General features: G+C 43.0%; 1 protein-coding gene across 1 annotated transcript in view; it reads left to right on the top strand.

Annotated features, from left to right (window-relative positions):
- Positions 1–6,024: 6,024 nt before the first annotated feature.
- PRSS12 (serine protease 12) overlaps positions 6,025–14,560 on the top strand; it is a 39,786-nt gene continuing 31,250 nt past the window's right edge. Inside the window, exons 1-2 of the mRNA XM_062613902.1 lie at positions 6,025–6,540; positions 13,833–13,971. Of these exons, the coding sequence (XP_062469886.1) occupies positions 6,186–6,540; positions 13,833–13,971 (494 nt within the window). The 5' untranslated portion in view covers positions 6,025–6,185. The remainder of the gene's footprint in view (positions 6,541–13,832; positions 13,972–14,560) is intronic.

Here is a 14,560-nt window from a genome sequence, read left to right as displayed (position 1 = left end):
GGCCTTTTCAAGCAATTGCTAGGGGAAATCCCATGGGCAAGGCTGCTTGAAGGTAAAGGGACCCAAGATAGTTGGTTGACATTCAAGGATTGCTTTTTCCGAGCTCAAGATCGGAGCATCCCGACACATAGGAAGTCAAGGAAGAGGGCCAGGAGACCTGCGTGGCTAAATAGGGAATTGCTGGGTATGCTCAAGTGGAAGAGGAGAGTTTACAGGTCATGGAAGGAGGGGCTGGCCACTTGGGAGGAATATAAGGCTGCTGCTAGAGGATGTAGGAAGGCAACTAGGATGACTAAGGCCTCCTTAGAATTAAACCTGGCGAGAAGGGTCAAGGACAGCAAAAAGAGCTTTTTCAAATACATGGCAGACAAAACTAACACCAGAGGCAATGTAGGCCCACTGATGAACGGGATGGGTGCCCTGGTGACAGAAGATACAGAGATGGCAGAGTTACTGAATGCCTTCTTTGTCTCTGTCTACTCTGCTGCAGGCAGTCCTGAAGAGCCCTGTATCCCTGAGACCTTAGATGAAGTCAGGTCAACGGAGCGGTTTGCCTTAGTCGATGAGGAATGGATTAGAGATCAGTTGAGCAATCTGGACATCCATAAATCCATGGGTCCAGATGGGATGCACCCGCGGGTGCTGAGGGAACTGGCGGAAGTCATTGCTAGACCACTCTCCATCATCTTTACCAAGTCTTGGGAAACGGGAGAGGTGCCTGAGGACTGGAGGAAAGCAAATGTCACTCCAGTCTTCAACAAGGGCAAGAAGGAGGACCCGGGTAACTATAGACCGGTCAGCCTCACCTCCATCCCTGGGAAAGTGATGGAACACCTTACCCTTGGTGCCATCTTAAGGCATATCAAGGATAAGAGGGTTATGAGGGGCAGTCAACATGGCTTCACCAAGGGGAAATCATGTTTGACCAATCTTTTAGCCTTTTATGAGGAAATAACACGGTGGATGGATGATGGCAGAGCGGTGGATGTGGTCTACCTTGACTTCAGCAAAGCATTGACACAGTCTCCCACAGCATCCTCACAGCTAAATTGAGGAAGTGTGGACTGGATGATCAGGTAGTGAGGTGGACTGTGAACTGGCTGAAGGAGAGAAGCCAGAGAGTTGTAGTCTATGGGGCTGAGTCTAGTTGGAGGCCTGTAACTAGTGGAGTGCCTCAAGGGTCAGTACTGGGACCGGTATTATTTAATATATTCATCAATGATTTAGATGAGGGAATTGAGTGTACTATCAGCAAGTTTGCTGATGACACTAAGCTGGGAGGAGTGGCTGACACGCCAGAAGGCTGTGCTGCCATCCAGCGAGACCTGGACAGACTGGAGAGTTGGGCAGGGAGTAACTTGATGAAATATAACAAGGGAAAGTGTAGAGTCCTGCGTCTGGGCAGGAACAACCCCAGGTTCCAGTATAGGTTGGGGAACGACCTGTTAGAGAGCAGTGTAGGGGAGAGGGACCTGGGGGTCCTAGTGGACGACAGGATGACCATGAGCCAACACTGTGCCCTTGTGGCTAAGAAGGCCAATGGCATCCTGGGGTGTATTAGAAGGGGGGTGGTTAGTAGGTCGAGAGAGGTCCTCCTTCCCCTGTACTCTGCCCTGGTGAGACCGCGTCTGGAATATTGTGTCCAGTTCTGGGCCCCTCAGTTCAAGAAGGACAGGGAGCTGCTGGAGAGAGTCCAGCGCAGGGCAACGAAGATGATTAAGGGAGTGGAGCATCTCCCTTATGAGGAAAGACTGAGGGAGCTGGGTCTCTATAGTTTGGAGAAGAGGAGACTGAGGGGTGACCTTATAAGTGTCTATAAATATATAAAGGGGGTGTGTCACGAGGATGGAGCCAGGCTCTACTCAGTGGCAAACAATGATAGGACAAGGGGTAATGGGTACAAACTGGAGCACAAGAGGTTCCATTTAAACTTGAGAAGAAACTTCTTCTCAGTGAGGGTGACGGAACACTGGAACAGGCTGCCCAGGGAGGTTATGGAGTCTCCCTCCCTGAAGACATTCAAAACTCGCCTGGACACATTCCTGTGTAACCTTATCTAGGTGTTCCTGCTCCGGCAGGGGGATTGGACTAGATGATCTTTCAAGGTCCCTTCCAATCTCTAGCATACTGTGATATTGTGATGTGGGACAGTGTCAAATGCTTTGCACAAGTCCAGGTAGATGACATCAACTGCTCTACCCCTGTCCATCAGTTCTGTAGCCCCATCATAGAAGGCCACCAAATTGGTCAGGCAGGATTTCCCCTTAGTGAAGCCATGCTGGCTGTCACCAACCACCTTGTTGTTTTTCATGTGCCTTAGCATGCCTTCCAGGAGAATGTGCTCCAAGATTTTGCCAGGCACAGAGGTTAGGCTGACTGGTCAGTAGCATATCCCTGGGTCTTCCATTCCTCTTCTTGAAAATGGGGGTTATATTTCCCTCTTTCCAGCCATTGGGACCTTCACCTGACTGCCATGATTTTTCAAATATGATGGACAGTGGCTTAGCAACTTCATTCGTCAGCTCCTTCAGGACCCGCAGATGGATTTCATTAGGTCCCATGGACTTGTGTACATTCAGGTTCTTAAGATGATCTCAAACTCGATTCTCTCCTCCAGTGGGCCTAAGGTCTTAATTCTCACAGTCTGCCTTCCAAGACTTGGGGGGTGTGGTCAAAGCACCTGCTGGTGAAGACTGAGGCAAAGAAGTCATTGAGAACTTCAGCCTTCTCCAAATCCAAGGTAGCCAGTTCTCCAGATAACTTCCATTTCTCTGGTAACCTGATGAATCTATGCATAGAAATACAGTGTGTTTGGGGGGAAGGGTGTGTGTTGGAGTGGTCAGATCAGTTCATACATATGAAGTATTTAAGATTCTTTGGTACTGGGTCTGTCAAATATCAGGAGAGAAACAAGCAGTTAACCCTGTGGAACTGCACACAAATTAAGACCTATTCTAGCAGATGATTTTCTACAACTGCTCTTGCAGAAACTGTCAAGCTACAGAGCACAGATTGCTAACTTTGGTCATGAGCGTTGTTCCATGGATTTCCATGGGACCGCTGTTAATAGGTGCTACCTCTATTAGTAAGAGGTACAAACTCAATGCAAAGCTTACGTATTGAAAATATTTTGCAAAAGGGAGAATTGCTATGTACATCAGCTGGAGTCAGTTCACCCACTGTAATATCATCTTAATGTATCATTTTCTCCACTAGTCTAGAAAAAAACAAAACAAGCTTTTGTTTTCATATAAAAAAGCAGGCCTTGTTAAATACAGATTACATACTTTAAATCCTGCACTGTTGCTGCAGGAGTATAACTAGCACAGTTTTCAAAGATTTATTATTTTCTCAACATTTTGTGACAATTCTTTTCTGAAAAATTGGATAATTTAATTTCAGAGTCAGAGCTGTACATAATGCCCAGATCCACTGAGACCGAGGGTCACACGGATAATGAGTTTCCTGCAAGTGTAATAAAAGTAGTCAAGCAGATGAGATTGATTTTTTATGTGGCACTTGGAAGTGCCACAGCCAAAGGAGAAACTGCAATATGAGCTCACATATTCATATACAGTTCAAACACAAGAGAAACCATATGGGAGAGACACTCATAAATGCTGTAGCCAAGACAGAAGCTGCAACCAAAGCGCAAAGCCTGCATCCTGGAAAAACAAACTGCATCAATTCCAGTATTTCTTAGAAAACGGCCCCTCCTACTTACAGTGAAACTATTATCAATGTTTTTAACTGAAGCTGGACCAAGTCCCTAATTTGTAAATTCTAACATAAGCATTATTTCACATAGCAGTAACAGACCTAACATCATAGAGAAAGCTAGTTTACAGTTATTAAAACAAATTAAAGCTCATTCTCCTTATACGATTACATGAAAAATAGCAATCATAATAAAAAATAAAATGTTCAAGAGTGAATCTGTATTATGTGGATCATTCAACTAAACCTAAACCCTCATCTTGGGAGGGAATCATTATGACAATTGCTTTTTTGTTCTTGATGCTTCTTTAATAACTCTAGTTACTTCCAAACCTTTTTCCCTCTTAACCCCACTTTTTTTTCCTCAGATCATCCTGCTTAGTACCACTTTGCAACCGCAAGCATAAACACCTCTACCCTACACAGGCAAAGAAAGTTCACTGTATATAAGATTCCTGCTGGCCCACACACCTAGGGGAGACACATGAAGTCTGAATGTATGTTAAGTACCAGGCTCAAGCTTTGCCTGAAGCATTTTGTAAGATTCATCATATTCATCTGTTTTTTTCCCTTCCCATGCTGATCAGCAGAATCCTTCCCCTTCCAGGCTGGGGAGGAGAAGGAAAGCTTAGATCTGGGAAAATGAAATATTGCTGTGACTGTGATGCCAAGAAGTGTTTACTAAGCAATGAAAGAAGCCTTAACTGGCCAGGCTGAGCATGCTTTTAACTGGTCCCTTCAAAGGGTAAAACCAACCAACTTGTCCTGACAGCAACAAATTTTCAGACAATTTAAAAATGGCCATAATGAGTCACTTTCAGGTTAATATCTTGTATATATTCAAATATTTTGAAGATAAATTAAACTCTTGCCAGTCCTGACAGTTTCTAAACTAATGCATATACATACCCCTAGAAGAAACCTCAGAAAGAACAATCTGTGCTCTTACATACACAAAAAAGTGCAACATACACATGTGACAGCAGTTGCCACCTTGCTGTAGAAACCTCAGCAGAATATTCTTTAACCTTGTGATTAAACTAAGAACTGTGATGTTACAGTAAAATATTAATCACAGATGAGCAGAGCTAAAATGAATACAGGCAATACCAAACACTGTAGGACTTGCTTTTCCTTAGCCCTGGAGCTCTTCTGTTCCTATAAACAAAAGCTTAAATTTGAAGTTGCATTTTGCACCTTTTGAACAGCTTGGAGGCTGTTAAAGGAAGGCCACCATTTACTGGAGATACATGGGATCCAGCAGAAGAGCAGAAAGCACACTCACTCTTTCTCTTAGACTCTACAAGGTTATGGGAATACTGATGTGCTCACACAGAAACCAGATTAGCACTTCTCAGCCAAAGAAATAAGACACAAAAAAAAACCCAAAACCAACAAAAGGATCCTATAGAGAGGTGAATTTACAGGCTCACACTACAAACAAATTGCCAAATAAAGGTTGCGCACTCTATCAGACAGGGTGGGACTTTGCAAATATGAAAAACAGATTAAAAAAAGTGGTAAAGTATAAAATAACAACGAACGCAAACTAACAACTGAATAATATGAAACAAGCAAAACTAACTGACAGCCATCCCAGTAGAAAGAGAAAATCGGAGATGATCAGGTCCCTTAGTCACAACCCCTTGGGAATAAGCAGATTACTATTCAGAGCACACGGGGCTGGCTATAAAGCTAAACTCGAAGACATTTCTCTTTACAGCATTTGTTTCCAGCCTCTTTGTTTCCTGCAGACACGGCTGGTGCTCTCTCTCCATCCCCCTGCCTCCTCAGCCGCCGCGCGCGTCAGTTTTGGCCCCCTTTCCCCGGGGCTACGGGTGCCTGCCTCTGACCAAGGCTTTGCCTGACCGGGCTCCTTCTGCTCTTTTGTGCGGCTGTCGGCGCGGTGGGGGGAGGCACAGCCAGGGGGAGGATCGAGGGCAGAGAAAAAGGCAGCTGGTAGGGGAGCCCCAAGTGCGCGAGAGAAGCGGGGTGGGGGAGGAGCCTGGGCAGCGAGGAACCCGATGGGCGGCCGGGGAGGACGCAGGGAGCTTTACGGGGGCAGCGGCGCCCGGGACTGGAAGGAAGAGGGAGAGCGCCCGAGGCCGGGCTCGTGGTAGTGCGGACGGCGCGGTCCATTAGAGGTCCCCTCCAAAGCCCTGCTGGGGCTGCCGGAGCTGATGCTGCCCTGAGGAGTTGCGGCTGATAGCCCCAGACGACGCCGCCGCCGCCGCTGCTGCGGGTGTGGGTGCTGGGGCTGGGGCTGGGGCGGCTGGGGCTGGGGCGGCTGGGGCTGCGCACCTCCCCGCGCCCCGCTCGCCCTGCCCCCGCAGGCAGCTCTGCTGGGGGGAAGGGCCACAGGGGTGTGCGGCGTGGTGATTAGCGGGACGCCGAGGCCCCGCCTTCCCCCCTCGCATCCCGGGCGTGATGAGACGGGGAGATGGACCCGAGCCGGCGGGATTGGCACCATGATGTTCGTCGGCTTTGTGGTGGCGCTGGTGATAGGGACGGTCCCCGGAGCCCGCGAGCTGGGGCGGGTCTCCGCCAGCCTCCCGGCCATCCGCCACCCGCAGCCACCCGCCTCGGCCCCGCCGCCGCCGCCCCCCACCGGCCGCCCAGCTGTGCCGCCAGCCGGGAGCTTCGCCGCTCCCCGGCGCCCTTGGCCACCGGCGGCGTCCACTCTCCCGCGGCGGCGGACAGCGGGGAGGGCGCCGCGGGGCCGCCGCTGCTCCTGCTCCCCGTCCGGCGGCGGCGGGCTGCCCGGGTGCGCCCCGGGGGGTGGCCAGGGCCCGGCAGAGCGCGGAAGCGCTGACTGCAAGCAAGGTGAGCGGGGCGGGGGCGCCGGGCAACGGGGAGGGGGCGAGGAAGCGCCGCCATCCGGCGTGTGGTAGTGGCGAAGCGGAGCTGCGGGCGGACGACCGGCTTTGCTGGACGAAGAGCGTTAGTAGGACGGCGGCGTTCTCACAATCCCCTGCCCGGTTCCCTGTCGTTGGAGGGAACAGGTAACAGAGAACAGACACCTTCTGCCACAGTGACAGCAAACGCTTTTCTGAGAGGAGCGTTTAAACTTTCACATCAGTAGATGCAGCAGAAGGACGAAGGTCCGACCTGGTTTTAGTCCAAAGCTATTTTAATGCTAGGTATATCGCGTTAAGAAGCTGCACTTATTCAGTAGGCTAAGTTAGCAAAGGCTGTCATTCCCCTTTTTGTAATCGGGCGCACTTCTACAGGAAGCACTTGGGTCTCCAGAAGCCCAGTGGCAGAAGGAAAAGCAAAAGGACGCCGCACTCTAAACCCAAACTACTCCCATTGCATCTCTTTCTTTCTCCCCCTATCCCCCTTTCCCCATCTTGAGATAGTGGGGATTGCAAGTTACAGCTGGTGCCTAAGGACATCTGTGACCCTGTCAAGAGACCTGCCTCCCCCTGCCCCCAGCTAAACTCCCAGTGACCTCAGTGGAAATTTTCAGTGCATAAGGTCTGAACAGCAATTTCAGCATTCAGCCCTTTAGCTACCATCGTTGGCATTAAATATATACTATATTTCTGTACAGTCTGGTTTGGAATGACTTCACATTTGAATCTGGGACCCCGCTTAGAGTACGGCATCCAGCTATGGAGTCCTTGGTACAGGGAAGATGGAGAGGGCCACAAAAATGATCAGAAGGATGAAACACCTCTCCTATGAGAAACACCTGAGAACTGGGGTTGTTCAGCCTGAAGAAAAGATTCCAGAGAGACCTTATTGAGGCTTTCAGTTCTTATGGGGAAAGACTTTCTGTCAGGGCCTGTTGCAACAGGACGAGGGGGTGATGGTTTTCAACTAAAAGAGGGGAGATTCAGGCTGGATGTGAGGAAAAAATTCTTTACAACAAGGGTGGTAAAATACTGGCCCAGGTCGCTCAGAGAGATGGTGAATGCACCATCCCTAAAGACACTGAAGGCCAAGCTGGATGTGGTTCTGGGCAACCTGATCTAGTTGAAGATGTCCCTGCTCATTGCAGGGGAGTTAGTCTAGATGACCTCTCAATGTCCCTTCCAATCCAAACTATTCTATGATTCTATCCTGTGATTTTCTCCTGCATCTCTCTGGTATTATCTCCTGCCTAAGTAAGAATTATGTCTTATCTCTAGTTTTACTAAAAATAATGAAGCAGAATTTTTGCAACAAAAATAAATTCTCTTTGTTACACTTCGTTTTACATACCTTGTAATATCACAAGGTCAGCAAGGAAGTTGAACATTGATATCAATAATTTTGTTCTTGTGGAAGTTTTCTGTTTGTTTTTTTTTTTTTATTAATTTACTTTCAGATCTCTGAAGAGGGTTGTTATCTTTCTCTTCCAACAATAGCCCTAGAAGGAGTGTGAAAAAAGCTGATAATTTGACCAATGTGATAATAATACATATTGGTATAAAATATCACATGAAGAGCATAGGGAAGCATTAAGTTGCCTCCACATATTGATTATATATGCATTAAAAGAAAAACACAGCTTCCAAGGCAAATGTTGTATTCCTTCAAGAAGATAGAAGGATGTTACACATTACAGATGTTTTCCTGGAAGGAATACCAGGCAGCTGATGCCATGCAGGAGAAAATGGATAACTGGAGACAGACGAAAAATAAATCTAGAAGCCTTCACACCCTTTAACTCATCCCAGTTTGGGAAAGGGATCCCACAGTTGCTTCTTTGATTTAGCCCATCATATATATATAGCTTTTGTTTTCAGAATTCTTCAGTCTGGTTCCTAAAAATACTTCATGAGGACTTGGTCTAACATGTTACAGTGAAGAAGAACATAGCATTGTATTGCTAAGAACCCAGGACTGCACTTACTAAATTCCAGAATCCCCTGTGAGTTCAGCACAAATGTGATTTAAGTAAAAAAATACCAAAAAGTGCTACATGGTTTGGATTTAGCCATGTTTCTTTAGTCTTTTCAGAATGATGCTTTTTTTTTTCCCCCAGAAAAAGGAAATCCAGGTTAGCCTCTGTTAAGAGGTAGGATGTAGCTACTGAACATTAGACGATACTTCCCTTTTGAAAGGTTGTCTGGTCCTACTGGACTCAGTGGTAAATTCTTAGTGACATCAACAGAGCAAACATCTGTCCTAAAGCCTTCATGGAGGTGATATGAAAGTATTAGTGTGTGAGATGGCTTGAGGTGGAACGTGGAAATAAATTAAGCCATCTGCCCAGAAATTATAAACATTATTGTAGTATTCATCATGAAGTATGTTCCTTTGATACAAGAAGCAAATATATGCAAGTAAGGCAATGCTATGATGCAGTTTATAGCTGGAGAAGGACAGACTATTCAGAGATAAACTCACTGCATCTACTGCTTTAGTACATGTCCTAAGGAACCCATGCTCAGTTATTCAGCACCTGCAATGACTAAATACAATACCATGTTCAAAGCCTTAACTGTAAATCTCCTGGCTTTTCTAGCTTACATATTAAGACTTATCTGCAAAGTTAACTGGCTAAACTTAGTGCATGTGTATTTACTAAACTGCTTTATATTTAAACATTACTGGCAAATAATGATGATGATAATGATAATAATACAAGTGCCTTTATAATTATACTGTGTGATACCAGTCTAGAATCTGTTTTATAGTTTAAATAATTGATTTTGGCATTTCATTTCCTTCCTTCTCAAAAGAGAGACATCTGGGTAATATAATTTATTCATACCTCGAAAGCAAGTAAACATACATATAAAAATTATCATTATTAGCCAAGGAAATCATAGAGGAAAATAAATGAGTCTGAGAGTACTCTGTACACAGAGCCAGCAGAAGTCCAGCAAAGTTTAGTATTTTAGTTACTGCTAATGACAACTTACCTGTAATGTACTCATACTTCAAAAAAGAGGGCTACCTCAGTGCCTAGAAGCGACCACTGCCCATAATGTTTATGTGGCATGTAACTACAGTATTCTGCATGCTATGCTGTTTGTGCTATGTTGTTACATATCCAACTTAAACCTCTTCGAGCCAAGGGGGTTAACTATTTTTTGTATTTTACAAAGGGGAAACAATAGAAGAAAGGGTATGTGTCTCTGCCAGAGGTCACCCTAATAATCAGTGGCAGAACTGGAAATAAAATCCACATCTCCAGAATGGCCAGATTGTAGTCTTTCCATTTAAATTGCTTTTATCACAGGGTAATTCCACTAATACTAATCAAATGATGCTTTACTAAACTGTGAGTGAAGAATCAAGCCTCAGGCTTACAGTCTAAACCGCTTGATTTTTCTCCGTATTACACTGTAGTCCAGGCAGTTGATGGAAGGTCTTTTCTGGGACTTTGTTTTTTTTTAAGAGCATAGGGTTAAAGAAAAAAAAAATCATGAAAAAATGAACATGAATGTCTATATTTTCCTTCAAAGAAGCAGTTCTCCTGAAACCATTCTTACTACAGCTGCACAGCATAAGACCCCTCATTTTCTACAGCTCTGTACCACATAAGACAATGGCAGATCTTTAGAGCCTGTTACATTCCTAACACTTCCATTTATTTTTTCAGAGACTTAAACCACTGATCATTGCCATGATGAATCTCACTCTGCAGAGGAACCAATTCAGCACATTACACACTCAATGTATACAATATTTATGAAACTTCTAATGTAAGGATCCTTGAGTATGTAATACAGCGCTCTGCTGAAGTTCTCAAGATAGTGCTTTAAAAGTAGTCCTGATGGATGCATCCTTTTTTTCAAGGTTAGAATACCAGGAGAAAATAATCATAATTTTAGTCTAAGAGTAGTGCTCAGCAAAATGATGGACAACAGCATTCACTGATCACAACGAACATCATCCATAGTTTTGCTGATTTGCATAGTTTTTCATCAACAAGACAAAATTCTTTGATTTTACCCAGGCCTGATCCTGGAAGAGAAGAAAAACTGCCATTGATTTAAACTGGTGCTAGATTTGACTTGTACTACAGATATCTTTTTACAAGTACCTCATGCAAACTGATTAATTAATTTCATTCTGAAACTGGGATAGACTCTTTTACATGTATTATGAATCATCCAACAGCATTCTGAAATACTGTGAATTACAATGTGGTTACATGGGATATATATACAGCATGTGTCAGTAGGAGACCCTGGCACTTTATGTCACTTTGGACTTACCTAACTGATTCCAGGGCAACAGAGATGAACAATCAGTGCAGGGCCTTTCTGTGGCACTATCTGACATTGAAACACCTTGGAAATGGAAGCAGAAATGAAAATATTTGTTGTTTTTACAGATTTCCAAAATTTAAAGTAATTATTGTGCTTTGCCTTAAATCTGCAATTTCAGAGCACCCAGCACAAGGGTGAAAGGCACATAGAGCTTCTACGTCTGATCCCTCTTTTCCAAATCTACACTTAGCCAAATAGCAAACCTTTGGAAACAGGTGTTTATGAAGAAACTACTGGTACACATTTAGCCAACACCATAAACTCCAGTGCTGCATCACATACCTGTAGAACAGAAGTGGAAGGGATTTCCATTCTATTTGCAATTCAGACATGGTTTTACTTACTGTTTTTCTTGAGGAGAGAATGCTGAATTTTGTCCTGGGTGGTTGAGGTTAATCATAGCTGTAGATATCAATACTATCCTATGAGGAGAACAGTGACTTAATGCAACCAGCATGTTAGAATTATTATACCATATATTTGGTTAACTCTATTAAAACCAGCAGGCATAAAAACAGGTTTAATATTAGTTACATGTAAAAATGGACTTTTTTTTTTTTTTTCAATCTCTGGATTAATTTAGCAGGTGAAAATCAAGAATATTTAAAAATTGTTAAAAAAATTACCTTTAGCAATAATCTTGTGTTTTCTCTTCTATATGACAGAAGCTGGTTCTTTATCCTATTTTCTTGTGACATGAACAGAGGTTGGTTATGAATGCTACTGCCCTTCATAAAACATTGGTGCTCCTATGCACAGCTGGAAATCTACAGGAAAAAAGCAAACCAAAATATTTTGTTGAGATATTAGATAAATTTTTTAAAAATCCCTCATTTATTGTTTTCAGCTATGTCTCTTCCCACAGGCATGGGCACTGTCTCTTCCAGACATTCTTCCTTCCTTACCACTGATACCAGTAGTATGCTTTCCCACTGCAACTGGGAACAGATGTCACCTAGGGATCTTTAGGGAGTGGCAAGGGAAAAGCTGTTTTCTTTCTTTAATGGTATGTGTCCACAGTGAGAACTCTGGGCTTATCAAACTTCTTTCCTGAGGCTTCTACTGGAGATGTGAAGGATTTCAGATTTCTGTCATTTATCTCTTGTGCTGTCTTCTGCTCTGTGTAATGAATAAATTCTTCCACTGTTGTAATTGGGAATTCTGTAAATACAGAAAGGAGTGAGCCAAATTCTGCCATGGAGACCTTAGAAAAGAATTTTATTCTTCAAGGACTCCCTTATTCAATAATTTGAATACAAATATTGTGTAATGTGTATTCAGGAAACACTGTATTGATTTCAGTAGGTGTCATACAGGACTGTAAGGAATCGGGTACAAAAACAAACTTATTTTCAGAGATGACATCTTTAAAATTGCTTTCTGGTATATCAGGAATCACTTTACTATGACTGCAGCTGATGTTTCAAATGAAAATAATAGTCTATACAAAAGTCTGGTGAAGAGCAGAAATAAACAGAATTCCAGACTCTGTCTGTGACAGAAAAACACAGATAAAAATTCTAAAGGCAGATAAACAATGTACAACATGTCTGCACTAGTGATAATCCTGTATTCAGAATGACAGGTCACTCTGTCATATGAGTTGAATAAATCGTTTGTAATTTACTGCACAGTAGGTTACTGCTGAGAAAGTAAATAAGAGGCAAAAAGGAACCTGAAATTAAGTTTGAGGTTAATTAATTCCTCGATTTATTTGGAGATCATTTGGCTTTCTGATTTTATAAAACATACTGAACTAAATTAAAACCAGGGCACAATCTGAGTGAAAGCAAAGCAGAAAAAGCAAATCTACCTATCATCATCATCATTCTTTACATGTATGTGTACACCTATACAATGAAATACAGACACAGAATTAGTTGTTTTCTCCCATTGCTAAAATCCCTGCAACCTGAATGATGATGGTGTAGCTTCTCATTTTAAGTAGATCATAGAACAGAGGCAGATGGATTAACTGAGATTTCTGGCAATACTAAAGCATGCAATTAGACAATGTTCGATAAATTAACAGAGAGGTATTCTTGTAGAATTTCTGCTCTGTTATGACTCTGTTCTGCTTCTGTACAGTTCTACCTATGACCAGCTCTTTTATACCTTTACCAGTGGCACTTGGCTAGTTTCATCAGCAGATCCATCTGGCATCTGAAGTAAAACTACTGTAATAACAAAATGCAAAATCTGTTAATTTTTTTGGAGTTCTGTGTTCTGTAGCTATTAAGAAGCAAACTATTTTTGATTTTTTTCAAATTTCTCACAGTTTTGTTTGAGAATTTGGTAAAGACCTCTCATGAATTAGTGAAACCACATCCAGTGTTTTTCTGTCTGAGAACAAGTATGAACAAATGCATTCTTTGGCTAAAATAAACTGCTGACATTCATGACATGCATAATGTTACACTGGTCAGACCAAAAGCTATGCAACCCATGTGGTTGTTTTCTGATTCCCTTAAACTGGATGGAATTATGTGGAAGATAGAAGTATGGCACTCCTATATATATATATATATATATACACACTTACTGCTCATTTGGGTAGAGGTAACCACATTTAAGTAATTATGTGTAGTCTGTACATACTTCTTTTTTTTGTTTTTGTTAGATCTTTGAGTTGTAGCATCAGAAGGATCAGAAATGTGATGTAATTTCAGTATAAGAAGGAAAATGTTTTCCTCATGTAAAACATGTTACCTCCTTCTGTATATCACTGTATAAGAATACTAGATGTGCCAGAGTGCTTCTTAGAAGCAGCTCACTCAAAGAGCACAAAGATGGTAACACATAGAACAAAGGGAAAATGAGGTTCAGAGTCTTTTGTATGGGATACATTAACTGAGCAACAGAGCATCTTGCAGGATTTTATTTTATATTTTTTTTTTTAACTAGGGACAGTGAGACTCCAGGGTGGCAAGAATGAGTTTGAAGGTACAGTGGAGGTTTATTTGAATGGAATCTGGGGAACAGTCTGTGGGAGCCATTGGGACAATGATGATGCGACAGTCGTATGTCGACAACTTGCACTTGGGTAAGTTTCAGTCTGAGTAAAAATCAGTCAACTTATTTTAATGATGTTTCAGTATAAAGGGCGATCTGTTTTGCAAATCCTGAGACCTCTTTGTGGTGATTGTTTTTTCTGTTTAAAGTTGTTGAATGCTGAAGTTGTTCTTCCCAGAATCCTTCCATTCCTTCAATTGCATTGTACTTCAAAGAGATCGCTGTGAGAATCAGTATTTCATTTGAAAGCTGCATGTGTGATCTGGAGGGGAACAGACCAGCCTAGAAACTCTCCTTTCCAAGTGAAAAGTGCGAACAGGCCAGAAAAGCTTTGCAAACAAAAGCTACTTTACTAGACCTCCAGGAGATGTCCACAAGGGGAGAAATATGAGGTCTGATCTTATCTCACTTATGGAAGTGTCAATTAAGAACAGCTCCAGTGAGGTTAGTGAATCTATAAAAATGTAAATGTATCCAGAATTAGACTCTATATGGGCTCCTAATCATAGGAAAATTCCTATGATGAGAGCTTGGCATTCATTCCACCCTGCCAAAAAACATGGGACTCATCCTAGGTTTCTGGAAAATATGGCATTTTTGTTAGGCATATCTTCATCTAG

This window comes from Pezoporus occidentalis, unplaced genomic scaffold (assembly GCF_034315485.1).
Source record: "Pezoporus occidentalis ecotype Australia unplaced genomic scaffold, CSIRO_AGI_Poc_V1 ctg170, whole genome shotgun sequence".
In the NCBI taxonomy this organism is placed as follows: Eukaryota; Metazoa; Chordata; class Aves; order Psittaciformes; family Psittacidae; genus Pezoporus; species Pezoporus occidentalis.
The sequence above is the reverse complement of the archived record's forward strand: the minus strand, read 5'-3'. Positions and strand labels throughout refer to the sequence as shown.